The 21,453-nt window shown below is 43.3% G+C and overlaps 1 protein-coding gene across 1 annotated transcript in view; it reads left to right on the top strand.

The window, feature by feature from the left end:
• Window positions 1-21,453, top strand: part of fmn2a (formin 2a) — a 35,241-nt gene continuing 13,788 nt past the window's right edge. The window contains exons 1-7 of the mRNA XM_030107401.1: window positions 1-2,203; window positions 4,132-4,295; window positions 8,094-8,246; window positions 9,393-10,198; window positions 10,719-10,860; window positions 14,986-15,073; window positions 19,435-19,496. Coding sequence (XP_029963261.1) covers window positions 1-2,203; window positions 4,132-4,295; window positions 8,094-8,246; window positions 9,393-10,198; window positions 10,719-10,860; window positions 14,986-15,073; window positions 19,435-19,496 — 3,618 coding nt within the window. The remainder of the gene's footprint in view (window positions 2,204-4,131; window positions 4,296-8,093; window positions 8,247-9,392; window positions 10,199-10,718; window positions 10,861-14,985; window positions 15,074-19,434; window positions 19,497-21,453) is intronic.

The following is a 21,453-nucleotide window of genomic DNA, read 5'->3' as shown; positions in this document are numbered from 1 at the left end:
ATGCAGACTTTGAAGACAGTGGAGACTCAAGTTCCCTTTCTGAAGGAGAGTTTCTTCACCACCGCTTTCAAAGGCAGGAGGAAGAGCAGCGTTACCAACCTCCTCCGTAAACAGCAGCACTCACTTCTACATCAGCAGCAGAGTATTTTAGAGCATCCGCAGCACAGCGCCACTCAGTTTCTTCCCCCTCCAGTTGTAAATAGTAAAGGGCAGCAAACCCCGGAGCATAAGCGCCTCGCTCGCTCAACCAGCAGCCCGTTATGCAAGACAGCTGAGTGTGCAGGAGCAGATGGGGATGGAGAGGAGGGGCAAAAAGAGAGAAAGGATCAGAGAGTGAGGGATGCTGCGCCGGGGAGGGGAGGAGAGCCAGGAGTGAGTGGTAGTGAGCCCGACGATGTCAGTGCCAGTCTCCTCCTCCTTTCAGCATCGGCGGCACTGGGGGAGGCAGCATCATCCTCACAGCTGCCATCAACTGTAGTAGGCAGACAGCAGGGATTAGCTAGCAGTGAAAGGGCGCTGACCAACACAGCACCATCAGCAGCAGCAGCCGCCGCCGAGGAGGAGTCCCAGCATGCCCTGCATCGATCCCAGCAGTATGGCCTGTTAGCCAAGGGTGTTCGCCTGCTCAGGAACATGGGAAACCAGGAGACAAAGCAGAAGAAAGGAGGAGGAAGTGGAGGAGGAGCAGGGGATGTGACCTGTGATGCTGAGGCTGACGAGAGAGAAGTGGACAAAAAATCGAAAAAGTCCCATAATAAACCAAATAAAGGAGGGGAGCATGGCGGTAAGAAGAAGTCCAAGTCTGATTCCAAGAGTTCTGTGTTTTCTGGCATGAAGATCAGGAAGAGTTTATCCAGGGTGAAAGGTTTGTCCAAGGATGACATTTTGGAAGATGGAAAGTCGGCGAACTTTGGCAAAGATGGGCTCACGCCCGGGGTGGAGACGAGCCTCTCGGCTGATGAGATGGGGATGCTATCTGACGCTGAAGGGGACCTAAGCCACTTGACCGCAGACGGCCGCCAGTCTGCAGAGGATGAGATTGGCCGCAAGACAAGCTCAGGGTCAGACGCTGACCTCTACAGTTTTCACTCAGCAGCAGGTGAAAACGAAGACCTGCTCTCTGACATCCAGCAGGCCATCCGAGACCAGCAGGTAACCAGCAATGATGTACAGGATGTTTTGACCAGGTCAGCCTCTGACGGGAGCAAAGAACCAAAAACTGCAAAATGTCATCAGCTTTTTAACCTGGATGATGTGAATTTCACTCCACCTGTCGCCTGTGAAACTGCAGCTCAAGAGCAAAACCACTCGTATGGGAAACCTGAGAGCGAAAGCAATGAAATAGCAGTGTCAAGAAAATCATCTGGTCCGGGGTCCTTGAGTGAAAGTGGTCCGTCATCTTCAGCGCCGGACACAGAAAGAAGTAGCGGTAGCATTTTTCCAAAGACCAATAGCACTTATAGCTTCCCAGACACAACAGCAACAACAACCTCCTATGAAAGTGCAGAGGATGATTTAGAAAGCCCAGGTTTATTCCCCAAACTGAGTGAAGACAATCAGCCTGCAAAAGCCATTAACTCATGTCTTCCAAGTGTCCATGTGGACCCTGTAGTGGAAGGAACGGGCCCAATTGGAGCCCACAGGAGTGCAAGCAGCTTGGACTTATCTGTCGAGAGGGAGGATGAGGAAACCGGGAAACGAGTGTTTCTGTCTCTCAGGAGAAGAAAGAGCAGCATGTCCAGTGGCCACCTGACTCCTGACAGCCCCCTCGGTTCTGAACTAAGACGGACATCCACCAGCTCCTCATCCACCGTCAAACTCTACCCACCAGTGCACCCCTCCTACGTTAAGACCACCACCAGGCAGCTCACTTCCCCAATAAGCTCTCCCATTACAAGCCCTGATGTGCCTCGTAAAACGCATGCCACCATCAGTCCACTGGAGCCCGGCGGGACTCCGGGGTTCAGGGGCCGCCGGCAGAGATCCTCCTCCATCGCAGGGCCCATTGGCGCGTCTGCAGACTGGTCCCTGGAGCTGGAAGAGCTCAGGGGAAGACAGGTTGTCGGTGGGGCCATCTTCAAAGAGCAGGACGCCCCAGATAGGAGTGGCACAGGTGGGACTTACTGGACCCTGGGCTCCAGGAGAGCGTACCACGGACGGCAGAGCTCCAGCACGACAGCACCCTACCTGGATGTGTTTTCAGGTGAGTCACAAATACAGATGCAGATGATAAAGACAAGTACTTTAAAACAATTACCAATACAATCCCATTCTGACAGACAGCTGCTTTAAGCTGCTTTAAGCTGCTAGGTACTGTCACCAATAGTTTAGACAGGTTCGTAATGCTAAAGTAGACTTTGTGGTTTGTAAAGTATTCTTCCTTTGAGAATGAGAGAATCCTTTTCCATTACCCCTCCTTATGTGCTTATAGTTTCTGGTAAACCCAGTTGCTCTGAGTGTGACCCTGACTTGAACTCTTCATTTGAAATCACATTATGTGATGGCATTTTGAAAATATAACAACTGCCTGGTGTCTTTACCACCATTTTTACCTTTTAAATTTTAGTTAATTCCAAAAAAGTCCAAACGATTGTATTGGAAACATCAATGTTAATGTTTTAAAGTATGATAGCTCATGAAGACTACAATAAAACAGTGGGGATTCTTTATTGAGAAGTGTCCTTAGAACAAACGTCTCCTTATAATGAAACAATGCAAGCCTCCTTTCTCTATTGTGGCCTTTCTAGAGCTCAGCTGTTCTCTCCTGACTCTGCTCATAAATCAGGGGAACAAGTGACAAGACTGCCTCCCACCCAGGGCAATGCCGTCCTCCGAGTCCATGGCTGAGACATAGAGATACACACACACACACACACACAAACGCGCACGGACACGGTGCACTCCTGCAGATGTTAAACTCAAGTGACAGTTTCTGTGCAAGATACAAGAAGTCAAGACCTTAAATCCATTCCCATCTCATCAGGTGACATTACAGTCACCTAAATATAGACATTACATTGAAATAAACATTTCTAATGTATCTAACGTTTCAGAATAGGACAGTCCAGTCTTGTTTGTCTTCAATTACTCAGTAGTTCAATGCTGTGTGTGACAGCGATCGGTTCAGTGAGTTTTCCAGGTCACATCTGGCCCGAGGGAGGGAATGGGAAGTCAAAGAAACAGAAAGTACATAAAAAAAAAAAAAGACTCATTTACTGTCAAACAAGTGAAAAGCAGTTTAACTCAAATTGATAAAACTCCAAATGCAAATGCCAAAGCCTGAAATGATTTACTCTGGACTTGTCTCAAGTTTAAGACTCATTTAAACGAGTCTGTTTGTAGAAAATTGCATCCTGTCCTGGGAAAACAAAAAAAAAAAGAGAAACAGTTTTCTCGCAGTCTCTTTTATTAGTGGTTTTGAGATGGTTCCAACGTAGCCAAATGAGTGTCCACAGGACCATGAGTCACAGGATGCTGTTAACTGAGTAGCTGCCGTCCTCTGAATCACATGTTCTAAGAAAATATCTCATTTTACAGCACTCACTGTTGACTGTAGTCCTTTAGGAGTGTTTTTTTTTTCTCTTCTCATGGGATTGTGTTTTCCTTCTAACTCTACCTTCCTTGATGATCCAGACGCAGGATATTCCTTCACTTGTTCTACATTTTTAAGATTTTTTTTTAAGTGAAGGTGCAACAGATCACCAGTCCAGGATAAACAGAGAGAGATAAACTGCATTTTATTATATATTATAAAGTTAAGTCATGCATGTTTTCTCCTTGACACTAAAACCTATTTTGTTTTCATGGAACTATTTAACAATTTAAAGTAAGAAGTCAGAATTCAAAGTAGTATTTTTAGTTGTTCTGCCTGGCAACATTGATGTCATTTACCTTTTTGTTATCAATTAACACCATCTCTCTTTTCACCCACATGGTACAGTGGATGGTGTGAACAGAGTTTGCACATGTAGGCGTTTAATTATCACATCTGAAACTGTTAGGATGTCTTTTAAACTCTGCGGTGTGTTTGTAACTTGACGTGTCAATCTGAAAACGCAGTACATACTGCATCTTCATATATGTCCTGAATGCTGGCATGCCTCGGGTTCATTTTTGTCTTTTTGTTTTTAGGTCGCACTCTATTGGATAGGCTTTGTTTACATCATGGAGACGGGTCAAAAGAAGAGGAGGCGAGAGAACTGTGCCATCGAATGTTGGTCCAAGGTCTGCTGCACCCCTTCAGCAACGGCAGCACAGAGCCACACAGTGACAGCCCTGTCTCTGCAGACTTTAATGTAAGCACTTTGTCCTCACTGCCTCTCACCACGCTGCTTTGGCTAAGAAAATTACGACACACAGTCGGTTGTCTTGCATCAGTCCCAGAACTGCAAAAGCATGCTGAGTTCTGTCTCGTTTTATTTGCGCAGAAAGGTGGTACTCCCAAACAGGATCTCTGTTTGCACACAGTTTTTCGACTACAAAATGGATAAAATTGGATTACAGTGGCCGGAAAGTAGATTCAACCTCTCAAATTATATTGCATTTGTGTAGTACAGCAGGATAATCATATAAATCTGCCACATTGCCTTTGCATCTATGGTCTGAGGATTCAAAAAAAGAGCATGTGTTTAGAAAATGAAAGCTTAAAAACACTTTAGCCCAGAATAGCACAATGTGATTTAACGACCTGGCTTATGTACGCAACATAAAGCAGTTCGGAGATAATCCACTGTGTTTGCAGTTTACTGCCATGGTACTCAGCTTCATATCAGAAATTTCATCTCATTACCTGAAAATCCTTGATGCATGGAGGCAGGGTGACCATGTGAAAGTTCATGAATTTTTAATTCTCCATCAGCGTAATGCTTTACAAGTACTGAGGCCTTATCACACATGCATCACATTCCCGAGTGTAGTTCACCACGGCCGCTGTCAGAACCATTTCCATCAAGTGCCCGTCCAGCCAGCCTGCATGCTGAATTTTGTTATAGTGCAGGTTTTAGTAAAGAACACACAGTTATTTAGTAGAATGGCACTCCCTTGAATTTCTCTCTGTGTTTTTAACCTTGTTTTTCACGTCAGCACGTCAGTTTGTCTCCCTGTTGCAGATGCACACGCATGAATGAGTACTGCATACAGCCGTATGCACATAAATACATTATGCATACGCATACTGAAGCATTACCAACTAGAGAATCCAAGCTCTAGAGCCGTTTTGTTCACATAGATCCAAATCCCTCAAATGCGTTATCTAATTTCTGCTTGCATACTATGCTCTCAAAATGGGTCAGCTATCAAGAGTGCTCCTTTTTTTTGTGTGTGTGCAACCTTCCAACTGCCTGCAGATGCATCTTCGTGTCTGTGGCACGTGTGCATTCATGTAAACAAAGGACTGTCCGAGACACCCATACATGTTGAGGCTTTTCCGTGCATGGCTGGATGAGTAACATCCCCCCTCTGACACTTCTTCAGACACACACACACACACACGCACACACACATTCACACACATCTGTGCTTGCGTAGACCATCTGCTGACCATGTTATATAACAACTCCATGTGCCTTAGGCTCAGACTGCTATTCCACAGCAAAAAGCTCAGCATGTCGGGATTGGACAGAATTGTCCCGGCTCTGCTTGCTTTAGTCTGAGGCTTGGCCTGGAGTCCTGTATTATTCAGCCTTACCACGAATAACCTTTTACTGTTGCTACCAAGTCTACAAATCTCACTGTTTTTGCTTTCCGTGCTGAAAATCTCCTAAATCATCAGTGTGGTTTTGCTTCTCTGTGGTCTTTCCATCAAAACCTTTATACTCGTATATCTCAAATTTTTGCTCTCATTCCCTTTTGAAGCTGCATTCCTCCTTGGAGTTAATCACATCAGCTTTGTCTCCTTCCCCCCCTTTAATTGCAACCTATGTCTCTCTTCCATATGTGTTTTCCTAAATATGGTTTCTACTTTCATTGCTGGAATTTGGATGCATGATTATGTTTGTGGTTATGCATTTTGAGTGGAATTAAACGCCTCATCAGCTTCATTCATTCCAAAAATGGGGGTTGTAGAGGATGACCACTCAGATGCCCTGTTAATTTCAGTTGTCCCGTTTGGTTCAGCTATTTTCTTGGTTGATTTCTAGTTTTTAGTGGTGAAAGTTTAGCCCCATTTGTCCTTACGATCCATACATAAATTAATAGTCTTTTATTGAGCAAATTAAAGTGTGCGTCATTCAACATCTATAATAATACATTAGATATAACAATATATATGACTGAAACAAAATCACAAATAAAAACAAAGACGTTACTTGTAAGATATATTTATTCAGCCTCCTGCTAGGTCTCTCTAAAGTCATTCAGTTTACCCCTCTGTAAACCGACTGCAAATAGTGTTTAGGTATGCATTTTCACCATCGTTCAACAGTCGTCTCAGTCAGAGGAATCTGATTCCGTCGGCCTGAGACAGTTAACAGCTGTATCACACCAACCCACAAGAGTTTTTAAATGTTCATCTGGTTGCACATGTAATAGCAATGTACAAATTAATAAATATTGATGATTATATGGTGTCTTTGGTTTCTGTTGGCAGAATCAAACCAAATGATTAGGAAAAAAGTCTGTTTTTACTGCTGACAAATGATAAATGTGAATGTGAAATTATTTGTACAGTTATTCAGAAATAAACCTTTGCTCAGTACTGTTGATGCACTTTTGGCTGAAATACCAGCATCAAGTCATTTGAATGTGATGCTACAAGCTTAATACACCTCTCTTTAGGCAGCAAACACTCACTGCATGTACAGAGTATACTATACAGTTGTTTCTGACATGTGACGATTCCATTATGTCACAGTTGTTTATAAGATGAAGGTTTTCACCCCAATAACAGTGAATTCTAACAGAATAACGTAACGCATGACACAAATGTATGTGAGTGAAATGAGTGGAACCCACAGTAATGCAGGAACACAAAGAAACAAAAAAAATAGCCTTTGTATCTGTTCTGGATTGTGTTATTTCAGGAGTATCTACAATACATACTGTTTAATTCCTCCTAAAATCTTCCGACCATGATTAGCCGTTTGCTTGAGTCGATGGAGAGATTTGTGAAGAGTTCGCTTCCTTTGAACTTGGACCGGGGCTCATTGTAGCAACTCTAACTCAAGTAACTTCAGCTTCATACAGATTAATTTACAAGTTAGACAAGAGATGTTCAATTGTTTTCTATTCTGCTCCATGCTTTTTCATGAAAGACACATTGTTTTGCTAAGTATTTGATCTGCGTCTGTCAAGATCTTGTATTTCTTGTATTTCCGTCTCTCTCTGGTGAAGGTAATTTAAATCATTATTCTTGAACAAAAGCAATCTGTTCTCCACAAAGCACTTAAGTTTCACTTTGAAAACTATATTTTAAATGTCAACATTCCGCATCAGTTTCTTCATTTGCACATTTTTCTACTTTTGTGATTCTGTCCAACACAGTAAAAAAAACCCCCAGAAAAACAGCAACTTACATTCACAGAGAAAAAATAAATAAATGATCACTTTTGAAATAAGCCATGCAGATTTGCATTATTTGCATTAATTAAAACTCAATGGTAGACTGAAAGTTTAAAAAAAAAAATCTTGTTTACTTTTTTTTTTGTAGCAAATTTCCAACATCTTTTGAATTGCTGGAGTGTTCAGAAGGAAAGTAAGAGCACTTTGTTCAATATTTTTCTTCAGGTCAGTTCTAAAGGTCACTGTTTAGCAGTGTTCGACATTCCACATTCAGTTGATGAGGGCCAACATTATCATTCAGGAATATCAAGAGAGTTCAGGTTTGCTTCTTTTGAGAGGCCCGTTGTTGTTGTTGTTGTTGTTGTTGATGTTGTCAAGAGACAGAATTACACACAGCATGGTTGGACTGAGTGCTACACTTCATGCTTTGTGGTTGCTTTATGTACCATTTGAATCGCATCTGTTGTGCCTCAGACTCAGTTACTGTATAGAACGATTCATGAAAAAGCAATTGGTCCTCGTAGGGGAGAATAGTGGCCTTGGATCTGCTCTTTTTTACAGCACATTCACGTTCTTGTTTTCTGTCGTGTTTGCAGGAAGAGCAGCTGTACACCTGGGCCTCGGTGGGCCTGCCAGTCTCTTCCCACCTGTGGGAACTCTATGGGGGGCGCCCCACAGGCAGAGCACAGATCCTGAGATCCTCTTTGCTTCAGTCGTCAGCCAAGACACCAGGAGTTCTTCACTTTGAGGTTGGTTCCACGTCTTTAAAATATTTCCCTGCGTGTTTTCTCTGTCTACACAGGGAGCATTATTTCCTGCTTTGAAAACATACAGATGCAAAGAACAAAACATCCAAAGCTTTTATCATCACAAAACCAAATAAAAACACTATCGTAACTTCATCTTTCTGCAAGACCCGCTCACTTAATGACAGACAAATGCGCTGCATGCAGTAGCGCTTTGAGTGCATTACTGTATCAGTAGCTGACATTTCTTAAGATTTAACCTTTCGGAGCATTACCATTTCAATAGTGCAGCGTTTTCAAGACAGAGTAAGTCAATATCCTTTGGATGATGCCGTCATTTTTTGTATTTTTTTTTTTTAAGCTAGGAAATATACCTAGTATTGAATGAAGAGAACACTGTTAAGAAAAAAATAGAGAAAACAATAAAAGAAATAAAAATTTTCTTGATTAAGAGAGGTTTTTGATTGATTCAGTTGATTCAGTCTTCACAGAATGATAAAGGATTAAATCAATGCACTTTGTATCTGATGTGTGTTTGACCTTGAGTTTCCATCTGGAATCACCCATGTGATGATCAAACCGCAGCGAATATTGCAGATTTACCTCTCATCCCTCATAAATTGATCCGGATAAGCCTCGTGCATCTGCAACTGCAAGTTTCCTTTTGCCCACCAGAGGTCAGACTTGCTTTGAAAGAGTTGTGCAGCGGTCTGTCTGACTGTGAGTGGAAGGGTAGAGAGAATTAGGAGAGCCATACTGCACGATTCAGTGATGTGACCACAACTGGGGAATGTGTTCTCGCCGACACAAACCCTCCCCGTGTGAGGCCCAGCGAGACTCACTGTCTCTGGGGTCAAATCTCTCGCTATCCCCTCATCCCTGCTTTAACCAGTCTGGAGCCATAGGCCCGATGGAGTCTAGACATAACTGACGTTCTTGACCCTTTTTAAGCTCACAGCTTCCTCACTCACTTCTTGGCTGTGGGTGTTTTGCAATTTGTAAAGTAGCTGAATTATAATGGGAAATATGGGAAATTTATGTTTAACTTTAAATTAAAAAGATGTGATTGAGAAGGTTCCTTGCAGGGGAAAAATTGCACAGTATTTGTAATTTATTGTGACATTCCTTTCTTCTCATGTCGACCGACAGACGGAATCCAGCAGGTTGAAGTCTGGACAGTCGTCGTCAGAGGATGAAAGCGGTCTTATCCCTCAGCTGGAGAAAACCATTGATGACCTGCGGATTAAGATCGCTGTGCTGCAAGGCCAGCAGGTAAAGAGCGGCGGGGATGATACTGGCGGTCTGGGGAACGGTCACCGCAAGGCCTCAGAGAGAAGGTCGGTGAAGACGAGTCAGGAGGCGTCCGTCCAGACCTCGCCCGAGGACGACGGCGTTACGTCCGATGTGCCTTCGGGCGGCGCGTTGCCCCCTGTTTCATCGGCCGTTCCAAAACCCGCACAGAGTTTTGTCTGCACCTGCCAACAGAGGCAGCAGAGCACCGTCCAGCCCGGTCCTCCCCCACCTCCCCCTCCTCCACCTCCTCCAATGGCTGGAGGCATGCCACCACCTCCACCACCTTTGCCGGGGGGTTTCAATCCACCGCCGCCGCCGCCACCACCTTTACCTGGCCTCGGACCTTGCCCACCTCCCCCTCCTCCACCTCCTCCACCGCCGGGTTTTGGTGGAACGCCGCCGCCTCCCCCGCCTCCCCCGCCTGGCTTTGGGCCACCGCCGCCACCTCCTCCCCCGCCGGGCGCGGGCCCTCCTCCCCCGCCCCCTCCGCCCGGAATGGGGCCCCCTCCTCCGCCGCCACCCCCGGGCTTCGGGCCTCCGCCACCGCCAGGCCCCATGCCCTCCATGATGGTCCAGGAAGCCGCCCCTGCCAAGGCTGTGATTGAGCCCCCCAAGCCAATGAAGCCCCTCTACTGGACACGCATACAGCTGCATGCTAAAAAGTAAGGATACGCTGAAGGACGCGAAGATAGATATGGATCATTTGCACAAAGGTATTCTCTGAACAGTAGAGATTTGAGAGGAAGCTTGTCCACTTAAGATAAAGATCGCCCACATGCTGTGACGGCAATAGAGAGGCTAACCTTGTGGAAAATGAAAGTGATGCAGTCCAGGCATTGTGGTCAGCACAGATTTGACTTGAACCAGGTTTTCTTTTCCTTATTAAGGCTTGGAAAACTGGAGCTGAATAAACATCTAGGAATAGACTACTTGATTTACTCGCAAGTGAAGAACTCGATACTGAATTCTAAATGAAATTTGTTGGCTGATGGACTTGACAAGTATACGGTTCTGTAGAAGATGAGGAATGAGTTCCCATAAACTGCAGAGGACCAACTGTAAATGTCAGAAATGGCACAAATTACACAATGAAACTTGACTCTGCTTTTTCAAGCAGCGTAGGGCAAATTAAAGCTCTCCTTTTTCCACTGTAAATAATATTCCTTTCCCCTCTATCTTTAGGCACACTGACTCACTGGTGTGGGAGAAAATTGCAGAACCAACTGTGGATTTTGAAGAATTTGTCGAACTTTTTTCCAAAAGTGCTGTTAAAGAGAAGAAGAAGCCAATTTCAGACACAATCAGCAAGTCGAAGGCCAAACAGGTAAAATCTGCTTTCTTTTGAGTTTTGAGTTTCTTCGTTTGTCCCGGTTTGTTTATGTTTGCAAATGTGTGTCATTCGCAAACCCTCATGCGTCACCAGATGTGGCACAATCCAGGGCTTTCCCATCTCGACTCTCTCCACTGATTCACCCCTCTTCTTTCCATTTCCCCGTTCTGTCGCTCTCCGAGTGGCTTTGAGTGACAGGAGGAACTGCTGCAGCCAGACAGCTATTATGTGGTGTGAGCTCTGGCTCCCACCCGACTCCCCTGCGACCATCCAGTGGCACCCAGCCAATGTCTCGCGTGCGGTGAGGAAACCTCACAGCAGTGATGACTGCTCGGAGAAGGAGGGAGCGGGTAAGGGGAGAGAAGGAAAAAAAAAAAAAAAGGAGGGAGCGAGAACCTTGAGAGTTGTATTTCATGATGCGGTTCCTCCCATTGTGCTTTCTGAATGACTTAGTTTAATAGTCGGACTTTTTCCCTCCCCGGTGACCTTTAAGTTACTCCATCAATCTGCAAGTCAAACTTTTGATCTACAATTTAAAGCTGCCCCGTTAATGTCCTGTCCGCATCAGGGATAATTCTCCACCGGGGAGGAGGAGTTCAGTCGACCTGAGACACAGCAGCATCACCCAGCGGTGTTTGTGAAGCTGAAATGTTGGTCCCAAGCTGAGGAATCTTCCTAGCTTTACAGGGAATCATGAAATTAAATATATCTCAGATGATGGGTCAGTAAAGATAAATTCCTTTATCCTGAAAAAAAGTTAAATAAATGGTTAAAAAGCCTTGCTGTTTTTCTACTCTGCTCCAGCTGTGGAGCAGCTTATGGATCATACTTTATATTTAAAACCCATACTATACATTTATCGTTCCACTGAAGAAGTCTTGGAAGACGTTCAGTTGTAAATCAGCTTTATCTTTCATACAAAAATGGTCTTTAATGTCATGTTGAGCCTGAATCTCCTTCAAAAGTTCGTCAAGAGGAGCTCTTGGGCGTGTGTCGTCTGCCAGCCTGCCGCTGGTCCCTCCTGTCTGTCGCTGTGCTGCAGTCAGTCGTGAGGCTCTCTGTGGCTGATCGATAAAAAATTAATGAGCAGAGGGTGGGGGGGATGAGGAAGGCAACGGAGATGCAAACTCAGCTGTAACTGTTTGTTTGATGACCCAGCGCAACCAGAATGAGTGTCCTCGGACTTTCCTGTCGTGATGTTTGGAGCGACGGGGCTCCGAGTGATTCTGCCACCGCATGCCGAAGCAGCTTGCTGTGGTTATTTTTGTAAAATTGTTAAAGTCAAGAGACAAATTCTGCTGGATGTGGGATGAATTTCCTCTTCCTTCTCTGCACGATACCAGCCGTGGCTGTTCGTCAGTAAAACTATTGTCCTGAGGACACTCGACCCAAAATGAAGACATACGGAGAACTGTGACTCACCCCAAACTTCAGTCCCATTTTACGATTTTCAGCTGACAGAGGGACTTTCTCCAGACCTCACAGTGATCCATCACATCCGCCTACAATTTCAACTCCTCCTTCATTTGACGGTTTTGCTGGTTAAAGCAGACAGCTCTCCTCCTCAGAACAGCTTTTGAGGTCATTACCTGAGCAGCTTAGAAACATTACTGGCACAGAAGAATCAGAACTGAAGAGACGCTCACGTCACACGACATTGTGTGGTAACTTGTGTGCTCTTGCCTTCATAAATGTTCTAATTTCGCCTTTTTTTTTTTTTTTTGAGAGAGATATTGCCATAGATTGAGTAAAATGTGCCATTCACACCTTTTAAAGATGATTAATTATAGTTTCAAATCAGTGGCATCTGTTTGGGAATGTTATTTTTGTATGTAGAATATTATTTGCTTTGCTCAACAAATCTCTCCTTAACGATAGAAGAATATTGTCATTTTAATAATGATTTATATTCTATAGGAAAATATAAGACCTACATGCCTGCTGCTATCAATCTGAATAAAGCTGGAAATATTCTTTGCTGTGTAACACTTACAGCGTTCAGCAAATATCCAAAATCATAAATGATTTAAGATTCGTTGTTTGGTTATGAAACGTCTGCATGAGAGACTCCAGATTTATTGGTCGGGCCGTCTCAGTGGATTCACACTGTCAACGTGTTGCTTTGGCCGCATAAAACTTTACAATGTGATGATTTCCAGGCCAGTTTCAATTTATGACAAACCGTCTTTAAAGCACAAATGGATGTTTAATCATATTTCGGTTCCAACGTGATTTCTGTGAAATATGCGAGACCCAGTGAAATCTGTGTGAAGATGCATCAAACTTGAATCGCTCTCCGCTGCCACTTCACTTCAGACTCATTATTTGGTGCTCCAAACTTGGAGGGAGGTCAATGCTGAACGCAACGTTCAAGGACAGAGACATCAGGTGATGATTAGTAACAAGCAGAAACTTGATGTTCATTTTCTGCTTCCTTGAGAGGACGACTTGTACCTGTTCCAGTAGTGATTCAGAGCTGTATGGAATTGATGAAAGTCTGTATTAGCCAACGCTGAAACGATAACTACATCAAAGGACAAGCGGACAATTAATGTGTCTTCGGGGATTTAAATCAAGTCAAAACCTTGAACAGATGGCTCCCATGAAATTGCTGAAAAATGCTGTTAGAAATGAGATTTTCTAAAATGTAGTCACGAGCATAATTTCAATAATCGTTGCGGTTTATGAATCCAGCTGTGTTTAATTATGATACTTCCAATACACTTCAAAGGGATTGTTCATTTTACATCTGCGTAAAAACAAAAGTTGAACTGCGTCTCAGGTAAATCAGATTTATTTTTACATTTCAATCACTTCTTTTGGGGGAAAAAAAAAAAGAATTGTCCACTGCAATTAAACATTGATCACACGCTGACGACCTCAGGCTCTGTTGGAAAGTCACCCTGTGTCGTATCTCCATCGGCTTGTCCCCCGAAGCTGTGGTTGAGCCGGGAAAACAGACAGTCGGGGCCTGGTGATATAACTTCCTGTGTGTTTAAGAGGTCTGTGGTCTGTGTGATCTGGTTTCGATGGAAGCGTTCTGTCTGGAGCGCAGTAGGCTACGGGTTTCCTGTCCTGTCCTCTCGCCACTTTGCAGCCCAGTGCACACTTCTGCTTACTCAGGAGAGCCGTGGTTCATAACGGCCCCCTTGGATGCCGTTTTTCACGCATAATAACAACACTGACCTGATGTGTAACTCCTGCCTGTTGGACAAGTGGTCGCCTCTCTCACCCCATGAACATTTGGAATTTTAAAAGGCTTATTTACCTTTGTACAATGGAATGACGTTTTTCAATTACAAACTGGGATGAAGCATTCACGGTGTATTCAGTAAAATGCTAGAAAGGCACAAAGTGATGGATTAAGACCATTGTGTGCCATCTGTTTATAATAGAATCTGTTGGAAAAGTGTAAAACTGATCAAACTGTTAACTGAATGAGATGAAGTTCTCTCAGGATTTCTGTCTGTTCTGATATTTTTAAAGTATCAGTCATGTGAAGAGTGACTTTCTCTATCCTCAGGAGCGTCCTTTTGAAAGAGTTTTCTCTTCCGAGATATTTGAGGTTTGATACTAACAAATAAAAAAGAAAAAGAAAAAACAAAACAAGCCTGCTCAAGTGGAAACTATTTCAGCGTGTCTAACAAAAGTTGTTTTTCTTTTTTCCTCCAACTCTTCTGTGTTGGTTTTTAGCTCATTGGAATGAGTTAGGAAGTCACTCGATAAGGTCACTTGCTCAGTAAAGGGTTTAATAAAAGCTCTTTATGGTTCTCTTTAAGTTTAATAATTCGCAGTCCTGCACAGTGTAACAACCACACCATTAGTTTTTTTTTCTCAAAGGTACGTTTCTAATCCTCTGATTGGAAGACGCTGGACTGGGCCGATTGGATGACAAAAGCATTTCCTTCACCGTAATTCAGCCAGACCACATCGCCATTTTCCCACCGTTCGTGTCTAAAAGCATTTTCCTTTCACAGAAGGAAATGAAGAAAACGGGACAAATGTATCTGTCTCCTGTGTGGAAATAAAGAATGTTATGTCTGTGACCGAATGTGAAGTGCTAACATCGTCATTTTCTCGGCCCTGCTGACCATATTTATTTGTGTCTTCGTGTCTCAGGTGGTGAAGCTCTTGAGCAACAAGCGTTCCCAGGCTGTGGGCATCCTGATGTCCAGTATTCACCTGGACATGAAGGACATCCATAATGGTAAGTCCCATGATGTGGTTCTGATTTATTGTACAATGCAGGATGGTGCAAGTGTTTATTTGAGAGATATCGTGTTAAATATGTCTTCATTTGTATTCTACACGCTGGATTTGCTTAAAACATTTTTAAAAGAATCTACATAACTTTGATTGTGAACGGTTTTAGAAGTTTAATATGTTCACAATTAAGAATAAATGTTTTGGTTTGGATTATGTTCTCACATATTACAATGAAAAATATATATGACTGACATACATACTAATTTGGATATATTGCCTTAAATATGACATGATCTGCCTGCAATTTGTCAGCAGTCTTATTATTATTCACTGATTTCACTTTGATCCAGATTGAAATCCGAGTGCTTTCAGATGGATTTCAGTACGTTTCATGTTAATGGCATAAAGCAGGTACCTCCCAATGACTTACGATTGCCCAACTTTTCCTGCAGTTTTAGGATAATGTTCACATTTGCTTCCATGATCGTGTTTTGTATCTATTTGGCGGCTTGCCGTTGTTACTTGATGTATTTTCATGACCAATGCTGTAAAAGCCATTAATTTCTCATTTTAGTTTCCAATTTTGTTCTTTAAAAAAAAGTAGCGGATTTCCTTCATGCATTGCTGTGACTATAAAGCACCTCCCTGGGAAAGTAAATACTGTGTTACTCTCACCTGTCAATCTTAGTTAGGCTTGTCCTAATAATATACACATCGCTGCAGTGATATGACACATCAGTGAGCCTTCGGCTCCGAGTCTGCTTGTCCTTTTCAGGAATTAATGACAATGAGTAGAAGGAACATGACAGCATGTTAGACAGTCTGCACAGTATGCATTCTCCAGACAAGTGAAAAATAAAGCTTTGGGTTTTGTTACTAGAGTGAGTGGAGCCTCACTTTCAGGGTCAACAAGATGCTCATCTGCCGGTAAACAAGAGCTTAGTGAAATGGTAACAGAACAGTGTGTTTTTGTTTTTGTTTTTTTCCAGGAGGTGATTGCTTGGATTTATGCTAGTGTTAAAGACAACTCTAACTTTACAACTGCTTATGTAAATGACAATTTAACAAGTATCAGGCCTTCTGAAGCTTCAATTTTTGTCACTGCATCTTTTTTCTGCTACGTTGACAATTTCATTAAAAAATAGTATAAAATAGTAACTGGTACATTCTGTTGTTTTTACCATGGTTAGCAACTTTTCATCATTTTTCATGAGATTATGGAATTTCCTTGTGGGATTGATAAGATATTTCTATACTGTTCTGTTCTATTACCCCAATCGGATGGAGATAGATGATTGAGTGGGCTACAATTTGTGTTGCAGCTGAGTATTTTTTAATTACTGGTTTATTATCTTGTGTTTTCAACATTGTTGCACTTTTTCAAATTTCTTTCGCTTTATTTACAAAACACGTGAACAGACTTTTTTGGAATGATAATCAACTCCAAATATATTAGTGGGAATGTAGTGGGATTACTTTATAATGCATTATTCACACCACTAATTCATAGATAACTGTGGGAATTCTCAAGCTTTTCTTCTAGTACTGTTCAATTTTGATTTAAATACGTGCTATATCAACCTCAGCACTAAAGCATGATTTGATCCACTACCGTTGTGTATTGTGTATCTAACACTTCAAATATGTTTTGCAGTTTAAATGTCATTTTAGTATCTGTGTTTCCAGCTGTTGAATTTGGTGAAAACACGTCTGCTAAGCATCAGTATGATCAGTGTTGTGAACACCGCACGCTGCGTTGATCTTTAAACGCCACTTGGCCTGAACGCAGAGCCCGAGAGGCTTTCATCACCGCACTACAAAGGTGCTTCACTTCTCTTTTCTACCGCAGAGCGCAAACAGCCATCCCCCAGGTGTGCAGAGAAGATGAAAATCTTTCATCCGAATGAAGTGATGTGTCAAATCTGCCTCAAAATAATCTCAGTTAATTTACAAGCTGTTGTGTTCCCTTTGTGCTGCGTGAATAAGATGATTTGGCTGAAGTCGGCATTGCGCCTTTACACAGTTTACCGTCATCACAGCTCATAATGTTGCAAAGCATGTGAAATGTATATTTTCTTTAGTTTCTTTGATCTCTTCTTTTTGTTCTATTTTTGCTCCCCGTCTAACGACCACATCGTGTTTCTGCGCGGCTCTCTGTGTTTCTCTGATGAGTTGTCACCATCTTGTCTAAACGGCTTTGTTAAAGTGAAGTCATTCCGGAGACGTTGATGGGAACAGACTGTCTTCCTGTTTTAGTTTCTCTCTGATTGCTCCCCAGTCCTCGCTCATCCGCGTGTCTAAACACTCTTCCTCATCTCTTCATCTTATTCAGTCCTCCCACAGCACGGCGTTTATCACGGCTTCAAACCTTTATCTCGGTGCACATTACAGCTCGGTAGGTTACATCAAAATGAACGTACGATACAGACACCGGCTAAATATAGCTGTAAACAGTGAGTCTCGTTTTTTTTTTGTTTTTTTTCTGAAGTAACTTAGTGTTCACTTTCCTGCGTTTCTGAAGTCTTCCGTGCATCCATCTCGGCTCAGAATGGGGAGCAAATAAGGGCCACTCTCATCAGCGCTGACATTCATCTGCTATGTTAGGACAGTTTTACAAAAGTAATTACCACTGATTGGAAACGTCAATATATAACAAAGATTAGACAAAGGATGTTGGGGGGTATATTCGCAAGAATCATATTTAATTACCTTAAAACACAAGAAACCACTCTTATTGTTTTTGTCTTGCACTGCAATTAAAATGGTTTAAGCAAGAATAACTACAATCTAAGTACTTATTATTTCCATCAAGGTTGTCTGTAGTGGTTAGAGACGATTAAAGAACCAAAGGATGTTTTGTTTACCAAACGGAAGAAACGTCAATCAGAAGTTTGTGATTCTCTTTTGCTCTTGATTCCGTGACACTGACGAACCAGGGTTCTCATCGCTGGGATTTCTCCGACTTGTAGGAAAGTAACTGAGTCTGATTGTGTCATATTTATGACGGCCCAGTTGCTCAGTGAGAAGTCAACACTTTTTTCCCCCCTTCTTTTCCTCACAGCTGTTGTTGTTTGTTCTCAGACTTGGCCGACACGCTGCATGTTTCATAGGACACTTCCGTGCAGCGTCTGCTTCCTGTGAGGCTTTGCAGCGCCAGTCGCGGTATTAGACGGCGGTTGCCGGCGCCACGCTGGGGTTGAATGTGGCAGATGGGTCTGGTTTTTTTTTCTTTTTTTGGTCATAAGAGATCTGTGTTGCTGCAAAGATACGGCTTTCTCCCCTGTCTTTCAAAAAACCCGTCTTCAATCAAAGCAGCCGCCCCGACTCCGGTTCAGATAGTGATGAGAACCGTATGGTTGAGAGGAAAAGAGTGGGAGACACAGCAAAAAGGAGAGTCTGAGAGAAAGAAGTTATTTCCGTGGTGGCTTTGGAAGGCAGGAGTGTGTGAGGAGGTCAGACAGTGACGGCAGAGGAGCATGAAACGAGAGGTGGGTTCGCTCTTCGCGCTGCATAATAAAAATTAAAAAGAAAGAGAAAAAGCTATGTGCATCAGATGGATCGGGATCATGCATCAGTCACAAAGCGATCTTTCCCATGTGCAAGTCGTATCTCTATTATTGTTGTTTCTGTCCTCCTTGGTCACGTTTTTAATGTTCCATGAAAAGCTCACAAAAACTGACTTTCAACATCGGAACAAAGTCAAAATTCCCTCATCCTTTCCGCCACGTGCTTTTCCTCTTGTACCTCAACATCAAATCAACAGATCAAAACAATGTGAGTAATTTGGACACCGGCTGCACGATTAAATACATATATAGGTGTGGAGAGCTGCACTGGATGATTGTGCACACAGCAACACCTCAGCCTCAACAGCGCAGACCCCCGGGCTCTGTTTGTCTTTAAACATTTACTTTCAAAGGATTAATGCTCGCGGGCGCCAGGCTCCTCGCACCGAGACAAAAAGGCGACACCAGGAATTCAAACACAGGAGTTCAAACACAGATCTTTGTACCTTTGACAGATTTCTAAGACTTCCATATTTATGTTTTAGTTTGTGGCCTCTCGCGTGCTATTATGGTGAGAGCTGATGAAAATGTAACTCGCAGCATACGGCCCGTGACGCCCGAGCGGGAGAATCTCGGCCCTGACTTCATGTCATCTGCAGCCAAACACTGTCTCTTCTCTGTTTGTTTCTTTGGCCACGTATAAAGGCTCTGAAAGTGTAGGTCTGTTTGTGCCGGTTTGATTTCTGACTTGTTAAAAAAAAAAAAAAAAAAAAATTCTTGAAGGTGAAAGAATGTCTTGACAAGCTTTAGTGCAAATATTAACATTAACCATGACACCCTCTGCTCCCATCCACAGCCGTCCTAAATATGGACAACACTGTTGTTGATCTGGAAACTCTGCAAGCCCTGTATGAAAATGTGAGTATGACAACATGCCGCACCTCTAAGTAGAATTGAAGATGTCTCTAAGGTTCCGGTAGTAACACAATTACATTTTTCAATGTGATGTTTGTACGTTTTGTACTTTAAAGGGAAGAAGATAAATCATCATGTGGACTGTGGTTTCAGTAAAGTCAACAGGCCACCTAAAAGACAATGTCCTGACCAGGAATACACTTCTGAGTATTCCTGCTGGAGCAGACTCGCATAAATACACAGCGTTGAGCAACAAGTCCGGTGTCATTATACAAAGTCACAGCACTGACAGCTCAGGCCGATCCTGACTGCAGAAATCAGTCTGGGAAAAAACTTTTTTCCTCTGCTCTGTGGTTTGCTGTAAAAGTATGAATCTGGAATGGTTCGCTTGTGACAAATAATGATTTATGGTTACATATTTCATGCCAAATTTATGCCAAATATAAATAAGGGGCGATCATTTTATTATGAAATGAAACCGAAGAAAGACTCAAAAAGCCCCAATATCAACAAGATGACAGAAAAGTAGTCCTCAGTGTTGTGTTTGGCACCTGGCTGAGGGTAAACCGCAAAACACCAAATGCCGTCCATCAACAGATACCTTTCCAAGAGCATTGGAAGCCGGGCTCTTGTAAACAGTGTAGGTGGGAAAAATGCACTTTATAATTACGCTGGTTTGTCGAGGATATAAAGCAACACTGGCTCTGTCTGTCAGAGATACCACTGTGAACTTATTTTTCTATGAAGAGCTCTTATTCCATGTTTACTTGAAAGGGTGAACTAAGGAAGTGTGCATTAAATACTAAAACAAACAGGCGAGCCACAAACCGTACTGGTATGTGTGCTTTTTGGCTCCACGCTCAGCCCTGTCTGTCTGCCGGCCTGGAAGGGAACCCATGCTTTTACGTAGTAAACATGTTTTCTACGCACCAGATCTGCTCGATTCAACCTTTGTAATGTCCTTCTGAAGAGGAAATGATCGTTGAGAAACTCCAGTATCTGTGTCGCACAGTTGTCTTCAAAGTGCTGGTGTGGTTTTTTCAAAGAGGGAGACAGTGCTGAGCTGAGCTATGTGGAACGACCGCATCGTATCGTATAATATTAGCAGAGAACTACGGGGCTGTCATCAGTACTTTCCAATATGTCTCCATTTTGGCTATGAAGCACTCCTTCCATGCAGTAAATGCATATTCATCAACTTTGACTGATAGGAAATCTCCCCCCGCCTAGTGGAAGCGGTTCAGGACCCGTTCGAAGTCAGGTCAGTAAATTACGGAACATGAAAATGAGTGTGTTTTCCACATTTCAACTGTGACACGGTTTTAAGATGCTGTGAAATTCCTGCGAATTGCTTTTTGGCACAACTACACAGGAGAGCCCTGGACCTTTGGCCGCCAGAGGCGTATTAATAATGTTGATCATGGGAATGAGACTGTGGCTTGAGACAGGCTGTAGTTATGAACCAATGTGTCATAACTTAGGATCAAAAGTCTTCTAACCTCTCCACTCACCCCTAGACTTCAAGCCCTCTCCCTCTCCCTTTCCTTCTCCCCCGTTATGGCCTAAGGCGATGTTATTGAGTCAAGGAGCCAAATTGTTTCTCTTTTGTATTGCGAGACTCCATCCTGTCTGTGGGTCTCCAGCCCCCTAAACCACAGTTGGCAGCACAGTCAGCCTGTCTTGAGGAATGTGAGGGGCTTCTAATGGTTACACCCTCGCTCACTGGGCTCGATCACACGCTGCTGCTCGCTCGCTCGCTCACTCACTCTCTGTTTCTGTCACCCACACAAACAAGCTCGCAAACAAACACGCTGACCCGCACCGAGCGCGCACATGCCGTACGGTTTGCGCACGCAGAGAGACGGGAGCGTGCTCGGGCAGGGACAGAGCCGCTCAGTCTGTGAGCCGCGGATTACAGCCACTCCTGTTCTTTGAACAATAAGCCACTGCCATTAAAGGG

The sequence above is a fragment of the Salarias fasciatus genome, chromosome 13 (genome assembly GCF_902148845.1).
Source record: "Salarias fasciatus chromosome 13, fSalaFa1.1, whole genome shotgun sequence".
Lineage (NCBI taxonomy): Eukaryota > Metazoa > Chordata > Actinopteri > Blenniiformes > Blenniidae > Salarias > Salarias fasciatus.
Note: the sequence above shows the minus strand (reverse complement) of the source record. Positions and strands in the feature narration are given on the sequence as shown.